This window comes from Heptranchias perlo, chromosome 23, assembly GCF_035084215.1.
Source record: "Heptranchias perlo isolate sHepPer1 chromosome 23, sHepPer1.hap1, whole genome shotgun sequence".
Taxonomy (NCBI): Eukaryota; Metazoa; Chordata; class Chondrichthyes; order Hexanchiformes; family Hexanchidae; genus Heptranchias; species Heptranchias perlo.
The window spans coordinates 41789756-41800556 of record NC_090347.1 but is presented as its reverse complement, the minus strand read 5'-3'; the positions used below and the strand labels follow the sequence as shown (position 1 = coordinate 41800556).

The 10801-nt window shown below is 49.0% G+C and overlaps 1 protein-coding gene across 2 annotated transcripts in view; it reads left to right on the top strand.

Moving 5' to 3' along the window:
• The first annotated feature begins 287 nt into the window (after nucleotides 1–287).
• The window catches only part of acox1 (acyl-CoA oxidase 1, palmitoyl), a 65257-nt gene continuing 54743 nt past the window's right edge, over nucleotides 288–10801 (top strand). For both annotated transcript variants that reach the window (XM_068004377.1, XM_068004376.1), the window contains exons 1-2: nucleotides 288–434; nucleotides 8880–9039. In XM_068004377.1, the coding sequence (XP_067860478.1) occupies nucleotides 326–434; nucleotides 8880–9039 (269 nt within the window). In that variant the 5' untranslated portion in view covers nucleotides 288–325. The remainder of the gene's footprint in view (nucleotides 435–8879; nucleotides 9040–10801) is intronic.

The window sequence follows — 10801 nt, the reverse complement described above, 5'->3', positions numbered from 1 at the left end:
TGAGGAGGACATTGCCCGTTTCAGTGGTTGCGGTCCCCACTCTCTCTGAGGAGGACATTGCCCGTTTAAGTGGTTGCGGTCCTCACCCTCACTGAGGCGGACATTGCCCGTTTAAGTGGTTGCGGTCCCCACACTCACTGAGGAGGACATTGCCCGTTTAAGTGGTTGCGGTCCCCACACTCACTGAGGAGGACATTGCCCGTTTAAGTGGTTGTGGGCCCCACACTCACTGAGGCGGACATTGCCCGTTTAAGTGGTTGCGGTCCCCACTCTAAGCCTCTATTCGCGGTGCCTGTCGGGTGCCCTTAGCCTCAGTGCCGCCGCCATGAACCCGGATCTGCGCAAAGAACGCGAGTCGGCCACTTTCCACACCGAGACCCTCACTCACATCTTGGATGGAGGAGCTGAGAAAACCCGGCGCCGCAGGGAGATCGGTGAGAGTCGGGGCGGATCCCGCTCGGACCCGCTGTCAGATCGACCTCGGGAACCGAGCAACGGCAGGAGTGGGACCGGGATGAGGGGCAGAGGGGGTGTGGGTGAGGGGCAGAGGGGGTGAGGGGCAGAGGGGGTGTGGGTGAGGGGCAGAGGGGGTGTGGGTGAGGGGCAGAGGGGGTGAGGGTGAGGGGGTGAGGGGCAGAGGGGGTGTGGGTGAGGGGCAGAGGGGGTGAGGGGCAGAGGGGGTGAGGGGCAGAGGGGGTGGGGGTGAGGGGGTGTGGGTGAGGGGCAGAGGGGGTGTGGGTGAGGGGGTGAGGGGCAGAGGGGGTGTGGGTGAGTGGGTGAGGGGCAGAGTGGGTGAGGGGCAGAGGGGGTGAGGGGCAGAGGGGGTGAGGGGCAGAGGGGGTGTGGATGAAGGGCAGAGGGAGTGGGACCGGGATGAGGGGCAGAGGGGGTGAGGGGCAGAGGGGGTGTGGGTGAGGGGCAGAGGGAGTGTGGGTGAGGGGCAGTGTGGGTGAAGGGCAGAGGGAGTGGGACCGGGATGAGGGGCAGAGGGGGTGTGGGTGAGGGGCAGAGGGGGTGTGGGTGAGGGGCAGAGGGGGTGTGGGTGAGGGGCAGAGGGGGTGTGGGTGAGGGGCAGAGGGGGTGTGGGTGAGGGGCAAAGGGGGTGAAGGGCAGAGGGAGTGTGGGTGAGGGGCAGCGGGGGTGTGGGTGAAGGGCAGAGGGAGTGGGACCGGGATGAGGGGCAGAGGGGGTGTGGGTGAGGGGCAGAGGGGGTGTGGGTGAGGGGCAGAGGGGGTGAAGGGCAGAGGGAGTGTGGGTGAGGGGCAGCGGGGGTGTGGGTGAAGGGCAGAGGGAGTGGGACCGGGATGAGGGGCAGAGGGGGAGTGGGTGAGGGGCAGAGGGGGTGAAGGGCAGAGGGAGTGTGGGTGAGAGGCAGCGGGGGTGTGGGTGAAGGGCAGAGGGAGTGGGACCGGGATGAGGGGCAGAGGGGGTGTGGGTGAGGGGCAGAGGGGGTGTGGGTGAGGGGCAGAGGGGGTGTGGGTGAGGGGCAGAGGGGGTGTGGGTGAGGGGCAGAGGGGGTGTGGGTGAGGGGCAGAGGGGGTGTGGGTGAGGGGCAGAGGGGGTGTGGGTGAGGGGCAGAGGGGGTGAAGGGCAGAGGGAGTGTGGGTGAGGGGCAGCGGGGGTGTGGGTGAAGGGCAGAGGGAGTGGGACCGGGATGAGGGGCAGAGGGGGTGTGGGTGAGGGGCAGAGGGGGTGAAGGGCAGAGGGAGTGTGGGTGAGAGGCAGCGGGGGTGTGGGTGAAGGGCAGAGTGAATGGGACCGGGATGAGGGGCAAAGTGAGGGGGGGGCGTGAGTGAGGGGGTATGGGTGAGGGGCAGAGTGAGGGGGTATGGGTGAGGGGCAGAGTGAGGGGGTATGGGTGAGGGGCAGAGTGAGGGGGTATGGGTGAGGGGCAGAGTGAGGGGGTATGGGTGAGGGGCAGAGTGAGGGGGTATGGGTGAGGGGCAGGGGAAGGGGTAGTTAAGTGTTATAAGGTGCTTCACAGGAGCGTTAGCAAACAAACCGAGCCACATAAGGACATATTAGGACAAGTGATCAAAAGCTTGGTCAAAAAGGTAGATTTTAAGGAACATCTGAAAGGAGGTGAGAGAGGTGGAGAGGTTTAGGGTGGGAATTCCAGAGCTTAAGGCCGATAGAGAAAGAAAGAACATGCATTTATATATCACCTTTCATGACCTTAGGATATCCCAAAGCACTTCCAATCACTTGTAATATAGGAAATGTGGCAGCCAATTTGCAGCAAGATCCTCAAACAGCAATGAAATAAATGGCCAGCTCATCTATTTTAGGTGTTGGTTCTCTCTGATTTTGGTGACAAGGCAGGAGGAATGAAGTTAGCAACAGAATCTGTAACCAGCCTGAATGACTCTGTGTATTTCTGGGTAACTTGATACTTCTGCAGTGAAAGCAGCTCAGAAATCTCAGATTGTTCCCTGGGCTTTTGTGTTTGATTTCTCTCTTTTTTTTTCTTCTCGCTGACTGCGTTCTGGCCAATAGCCAGCGCATTCCCTCCCACCACTCTCTCAATTGTCGAGTGACACTCATACACATGTGTCTGCAAAATTTCAATTAATCTTTGTATTTAAAGGACACTTTGGGAAGAGTGGTTGGTGATCGACTAGTTTGACGGGGGAATGGGTGCCTAGCATCATTATCACGGAGACATGGCTTGTGTAGGAAGTGATTCATCTTATTAGTTATAATTATACAAGTTAAACATATATAGAACCTTGGTTAGACCACACTTGGAGTACTATGCAAAGTTCTTGCCTCCATTACAAAAAGGATATAGAGGCACTGGAGAAGGTGCAAATAAGATTTACAAGGATGATACCAGAACTGAGAGGCTGTAACTATCAGGAAAGACTGAACAGGCTGGGACTCTTGTCTCTAGAAAAGACAAGGATGAGGAGGGAACCTAATAGAGGTGTTTAAAATTATGAAGGGGTTTGATAGGCTAGACATGGTGATGATGTTTCCACTTGCGGGGGAGACTAGAACTAGAGATCATCAATATAGTCCCTAATAAATCCAATAGGGAATTCAGGAGAAACTTCTTTACCCAGAGAGTGGGTAGAATGTGGAACTTGCTACCACATGGAGTAGCATAGGTCTATTTAAGGGGAAGCTAGATAAACACGTGGGGGAGAAGGTGGAATAGGCTGGTAGGGTTAGATGAAGTGGGGTGGGAAGAAGCTCGTATGGAGCATAAACACCAGCGCAGACCAGTGGGCCGAATGGCCTGTTTCTGTGCTGTAAATTCTATGTAATCTCGATGCCGGTTATGTTCTAGTCTTACACGTAGACCGATCATTTGCCATGTACGTTTTTTTTATGAAGACTGCCTCTTTTATAACAGGCCCTTATGAGGGGCTGGTTTTACTGTGTAGTGATTCATTGCTTTGTTTTGCTAGACCGTGAACAATTTTGTTTTCTGAAACTTCGCTGAGGGCATTGTGAGTCAGCCATGTAGTGTGGGACTGAGGTCATAGAGTTATACAGCACGGATAGAGGCCCTTCGGCCCATCGTGTCCGCGCCGGCCATCAGCCCTGTCTACTCTAATCCCATATTCCAGCATTTGGTCCGTAGCCTTGTATGCTATGGCATTTCAAGTGCTCATCCAAATGCTTCTTGAATGTTGTGAGGGTTCCTGCCTCCACAACCCTTTCAGGCAGTGAGTTCCAGACTCCAAGGTCACGTGTGGGCCAGACCGGGTAGGGGGTGGCAGGTTCCCTTCCCTGTAGGACAGTTGTGACCCAGTTGGGTTTTTAACAACAATCTGGCAGCTTTCATGGTCATTTTTCTAATCACAAATTATCGAATTTCTTCAATTCATTTTGACTTTTCTGTCACGGTGGGATTGGCACTCAAGACCTCAGGTTTGCCAGTCCAGCATCATAACCATCAGGCTCCTTGCACCTGACCAGCTTTGGCCAAATTGTTTTTTGTGACTTCCAGCATGGTTTTGAAACAGTTCCAACCTAAACTCAACCACAGACAGTGCTGCGCTGTTGAAATCGTGGCTCTCGTTTTGCTAAGTATTTAAAGCCAATTTCACAGGGGTTTCTGATTAAGTTAAAGATAAACTCCAGAAAAACATGATTTATATAAAGTGCCATTTTAGAACGAAAGTCTTGTCTCTTATCCTGACTGGAAGGTGCCGACACTTTGCATGCCCCAGAGGTGGAAGTGCTGGTGAGAGAGTAGGCAGACTATCAGACAGTGTGGAGCCCGTTCCTCGCCACACATCACTCACAAGATAGGCACTTTAGCAAGGTAGTGATCAGGAGCAGGAACTGTGTTTCTATTCCCCCCCTACCCCCTTCTCCGGCCCATTGTGGCCAAAGCCAGTTGTAACTCCTGTCTGAGATGAGTTAACCCAGCGTAGAGTGGGGGGATGGATTGACCCTGGGGCCTTGATCGATATGACCCAGCTTCTCAGTCACTCACCCATCCGGTGGCATTTATATTGGAGCACTGTTGTATAAACAAGGTGGGGTATACACTTCCACAGGCACTGGGCTCTAATGTACGAGGTGGGTGTCAAAGGGGCCTCTGAAGGGCCAGTGCCGCAAGAGGCAAATAGAAACAGCTGCTTCCAGTGATGCTGGCTACCAGTGGCAGTCAGTCTTCTAGCTGAGGGCAGACTGAGGCTCGTCTTCCTATTTTTTTTTTTTTGCATTGCCGGCCTGCCCAGAATTTCCCCCAATCACCCTCCTGAGTCCTCCCTGCCCCCCTCCCCCCCAGGAAATCAACCAAAGGACTATGGATGGATGTTTCAAGTCAGAATCACGACCGGCACTCCTGTACAGTTCATTCACTGTGAACAATGCTGTGAAGGTTCACTTATATTGTGCTAGTAGCGCAGGGCTCTGTTTGGCTGCAATGTTAGGTTTCCCAGACATGCTGTGACCAGCTGCTGAGAGGGAACACAGACACATAGAAACAGGAGTAGGCCATTCAGCCCCTCGAGCCTGCTCCGCTAATCAATTAGATCAGGGCTGATCTGTACCTCAACTCCATTTACCCGCCTTTGCTCCATATCCCTTGATGCCCTTACCTGACAAAAATCCATCGATCTCAGTCTTGAAAGCTTTGATTGACCCCCAGCATCCACAGCCTTTTGGGGGAGAGAGTTCCAGATTTCCACTACCCTTTGTGTGGAAAAAGTGCTTCCTGATTTCACTCCTGGATGACCTAGCTCTAATTTTAAGATTCTGCTCCCTTGTTCTTGATTTCCCCCACCAGAGGAACATAGGAACAGGAGTAGGCCATTCAGCCCCTCGTGCCTGCTCTGCCATTTGATAAGATCATGGCTGATCTGTGATCTAACTCTTTTGGCCCATATCCCTTAATACCTTTGGTTGCCAAAAAGCTATCTATCTCAGATTTAAATTTAGCAATTGAGCTAGTATCAATTGCCGTTTGCGGAAGAGAGTTCCAAACTTCTATCACCCTTTGTGTGTAGAAATGTTTTCTAATCTCGCTCCTGAAAGGTCTGGCTCTAATTTTTAGACTGTGCCCCCTACTCCTAAAATCCCCAACCAGCGGAAATAGTTTCTCTCTATCCACCCTATCTGTTCCCCTTAATATCTTATAAACTTCAATCAGATCACCCCTTAACCTTCGAAACTCTAGAGAATACAACCCCAATTTGTGTAATCTCTCCTCGTAACTTAACCCCTGAAGTCCGGGTATCATTCTAGTAAACCTACGCTGCACTCCCTCCAAGGCCAATATGTCCTTCCGAAGGTGCGGTGCCCAGAACTGCTCACAGTACTCCAGGTGCGGTCTAACCAGGGTTTTGTATAGTTGCAGCATAACTTCTGCCCCCTTGTACTCTAGTCCTCTCGATATAAAGGCCAGCATTCCATTTGCCTTATTGAATATTTTCTGCACCTGTTCATGACACTTCAATGTTCCATGTACCTGAACCCCTAAGTCCCTTTGGACATCCACTGTTTTTAACTTTTTACCATTTAGAAAGTACCCTGTTCTACCCTTTTTTGATCCAAAGTGGATGACCTCACATTTGTCTACATTGAATTCCATTTGCCACAGTTTTGCCCATTCACCTAATCTATCAATATCGCTTTGTAATTTTATGTTTTCATCTACACTGCTTACAATGCCACCAATCTTTGTGTCATCGGCAAACTTAGATATGAGACTTTCTATGCCTTCATCTAAGTCGTTAATAAATATTGTGAATAATTGAGACCCCAAGATAGATCCCTGCGGGACTCCACTAGTCACATCCTGCCAATGTGAGTACCTACCCATTATCCCTACTCTCTGTCGTCTTTCACTCAGCCAACTTCCTAACCAAGTCCGTACTTTTCCCTTGATTCCATGGGCTTCTATCTTAGCTAAGAGTCCCTTATGTGGGACCTTATCAAATGCCTTCTGGAAGTCCATATAAATAACATCCATTGATATTCCCCTGTCCACTACTTTAGTCACCTCTTCAAAAAATTCAATCAGGTTTGTCAGGCACGACCTACCTTTCACAAATCCATGCTGGCTCTCTCTGATTAACTGAAAATTCTCGAGGTGTTCAGTCACCCTATCCTTAATTATAGACTCCAGCATTTTCCCCACAACAGATGTTAGGCTAACTGGCCTATAATTCCCCAGTTTCCCTCTCTCTCCTTTCTTAAAAAGCGGAGTGACACGCGCAGGAGAGGAAATAGTTTCTCCGTACTTATCCTATCGAATCCTTTTAACATTTCAAACACCTCGATCAGATCACCCCTCAATCTTCTATACTCAAGTTTATGCAACTTGCCCTCATAATTTAACCCTCTAAGCCCTGGTATTATTCTGAAGACCCGTCTTAACACTTGGAATCTGCTATGCAACATATATTGGGCAAGTTGGGAAGGACCAGCTGTCTCGCCAATACCTCCTTGATGTACACAGGCTGTTTTCAAAATATCTACATGAATACCTCAATGTGAAAGCTTTCTCTGACTATGCCTTTGTAATTTGAGCTCTACAGTCTTTTAAAAACTGAGACAAAATGCATGTGTTCAATACACCACTGGCTCTGAATGCCTCACAGTGAAAGTACACAGCAAGTCAAATAGTATAAAAGGGATCAAGGTAGCGGATGTGGAACAATATACCGTGCGTGATAGTAAAAATACACCACCGACCTCTCGAGAAAAAAGCATGCCAACGTTTCAGATATAGACCCTTCATCAAGATAGTTCATGGACCAGCATTTTCTGCTTTGATATCAAGTTTCAAGTATTTGCAGTTTCTTCTTTTGAAAACCATGCCATTGTGTGAAAATGCAAATTAAAAAGAAACTGCAAATGCTGAAAATAGAAAGGAAGAACTTGCATTTACGTAGCGCCTTTCATCATCTCGGGACGTCCCAAGGCGTTTTACAGCCAACATTGTAATGTGGAAAACATGGCAGCCAATTTGCTCACTGCAAGGTCCCACAAATATTGGCCAGGACACTGGAGAACTCCCCTGCTAGTCTTTGAAACAGTGTCATGGGATCTTTTATGTCCACCTGAGAGAACTGATGGGACCTTGGTTCATTATCTCACCCAAAAGACCGCACCTCCGACTGTGCAGTACTACTGGAGTATCAGCCTAAATTTTGTGTTCAAGTCTCTGAAGTGGGAATTGAGCCCACAACCTTCTGACTCAGATGTGAGAGTGCTACCAACTGAGCCATGGTCAACATACACAACCAGTCCATAAAGAGAAGCCTGGTTTGAGTACAAACCCTTCATCAGAACTGAAAGACAAGACGGCACTCTAAATGGTGTTGAACACAACAAAAGGGGAGGCAATAACAAGGGTTACAGTCAAATAGAAGAAGTTAATGGGAAGAATTATTGTGAACTGCTTCTAGAAACGCAGGAAGCTGGTAGATGTTATACAGGATCCTTTTAGTGAGGTGGTCAAAGAATGTTAAAAGAACCAAAGTTTGAAAATAGCCAAGGTGGTGAGGCTTGGCAGGCTAAAATAAAACCCCACAGATACAGGAGGTCTAAGGTGAAAGCAGGAAATGCTAGAGTTACACAAAGGGCCCATCTATACCCAGAAAAAGATACTAGGGCATGACACCAGAAGACAGTTCTGGCCAGGGAAGAGTCCACACCTGAAATGCCAACCAGCCTTGCCTTCCCTCCCTCTGGATGCCAACAGGCCCCACTCCGAGTCCTGAGTATCCGCTGTTTAGAAGAAAATGCGGGGATGGCTAAGGGGTGAAGTTACTAAAGCTGGTGCTTGGGCCGGAGAGCTGCAGAGTGCCCCGGAGAGAGATGCTCCTGGAGTTTGTGGTGAAATGGTGAAGAGGTTAGGGTGGAGATCGGAGGTGAGTTGAAATGGAGATCCACAGGGAGATCAGTGTCACATATGCGGACATTCCACCTGCGAGTCTTCTGGATTTTTCTCTCCTCTTTTCCCCCCCTCCCCCTCCTTTTTGATTTTAGAAATTCCCTATCTCCTCCATGCTGTGCAGCACACCAGTGATTGGGAACAAATAGGGGCTTACGGAGGAGAGGGTGGGGGGGTGTGTGGGCAGAGTTTGTATATGGATTGTTGGGTAGAGGGAGGAGCATTGGAGACAATATGTTTATTCGGGTTGGGTCATAACTCTGCAGTCGGGAATTAGTTGTAAACTGGGAACAGCTTAGGGATTGGTCAAGAATGCGGAGTGGGAACGTAGGGTCTGACTGACTGTGAAGAAGCATTGGCGAAATCCTGCTTCATAAAACTCTACCCAGCGATCGAAACTCTTAACACTGAAGAGTCATCACGACTTATGTTTGGCGAAAGGTACATTTGGGGCCTGATTTGACATTCTCGTGTGCAGATCTCACTGTGCTCTTTTTTTTCTGTTTTTATATTTTAGAAGCCCTCGCTCTCAATGACCCTGAGCTCCAACACGAAGACTTGAACTTCCTGTCCCGTAGCGAACGCTTTGATGTGGCGGTGAAGAAGAGTTCGTTGATGGTGAGGAAGATCCGGGAGCATGCCATCTCCAACCCAGAGGAAATCATGTGGTTCAAAAGGTGTGTGCTGCGGATAGCTCAATGGGGAGTGCGCTTTCAAAACGAGCCAATGTGTAGGGTGAAATGGAAAGGGCCTGCTCTTGGGGATACTTGGCTCGTATTCCCTTGAGTATAGGAGATCGAGGGGTGATCTGATCGAGGTGTTTGTATTGTTAAAACTATTTGATAGGGTAGATACAGAGAAATCATTTCCTCCTGTGGGGGATTCAAAATTGAGGGGACATCATCTTAAAATTGGAGCTAGGCCATTTAGGAGGAAAATCAGGAATTCTCTTTTATCTCTCTTGCCCCGCTCTCTTCTCCCCCCCCCCCCCCCCCCCCCCCTTCCAGGCTGTGAATGCTGGGGGTCAATTAGAGCTTTCAAGACTGAGATCGATTGATTTTTGTTGGGTAAGGGTATCAAAGGATATGGAGTTAAGGTACAGATCACCTATGATCTAATTGAATGGTGGAACAGGCTGGAGGGGCTGAATGGCCTCCTCCTGTTCCTGCGCTCTCCAAGGTCTGCCGTTATGTTACACAGAGCGATTCTTCGCTACTTGGAATCCTACACCGTCTTCCACCTTGTTAAGGGACTGGCACTGCCACCTGGAGTGCACAGCCATTTGTTGCTGGTACCTACCTCTCGAGAGGTAGTGACAAGCCTTTAAAGGGTCTACTTAGCACACAGATTATGTCTATAAGATTGAAATGGGAGATTGCTCCCCTGTAGCAGTGCCCCCCGAACCCCCTCTTGCTCAGTGTGCTTTCCAAGATTCTCATCAGATGGTAGTGCTGCGGAGAATTCGTTTCAGTTGATGGAAAATAGTTGAAATGAGTCACGGAAAACCTGCTGCAATCAGTCCCGTTGCCCTGAGTTGTGGGAAAGACTGTTGAAAAGCAAATCAGCTCCTGGCGTCTGCCTGTGTGCTTTCAAGCAGGGACTCACCTGGATATTTCGATTCCTGCGTGATTTTAAATATTACCGGCCCTGATGCCAATTGTAAACCCACCTTACTGTAACCCTGACTGAGGTCACCTAAATCAGCATAGATCAGGAATCGACCCTGGGCCCTTTTGTGGTCTGCATGGGCCAGCGGCATTAAATGTGCTGCATTTACCTGCTGAGCCATTTGGGGAAGCTATGAAATAATTACTGCCATTAAAAACAAACTTGACGTAACATATACTGTTGAAAACAAGTCACTGACCTCGTGAGACAGTAAAATATAAGATCTGGGCAAGTAATTTAAAACTACAGTCTACTGCTAATTGAAAGCTGTTTTATGCAATAATAAATTTGAATTATGCAATAATTTAAATTAAGCAATTTAAATTAAGCAACTTGAATTAAGAAGAGTAGACTGTGTTAACATCTAAAACCCTGGAATTTATATTGCCTGGGTCTCTAAGAGCAGAATTGAATGTGGCCGTCTAATTGTAGCTGTATTGTAGATTCGGTGTTGAGTGCTGTGGGTTATCATGGGAACAGAATACTAAATATACACTTAGCTGAGGGGCCTGAGTTACTGTAACTTGGGAACAGAACACCTACAGTTTGTGCCTTGATGGAGTTTGGTTTTGAGTTCAGCGTTCCAAAGGGATAACTGTTGCACTTGCAGCAAGACGACGCAGTTAATTATTGATTGATTAAATTAATTATTGATTAAATTCCAAGTAGCCCTGTGTTCTGTAACATGTCAATATTTTCTGTTCCATACTAAGTCATGGAGGTTGGCTGCGATCCACATGTACCCTGTGTAAACTCTCCCTTCAGTGCGAG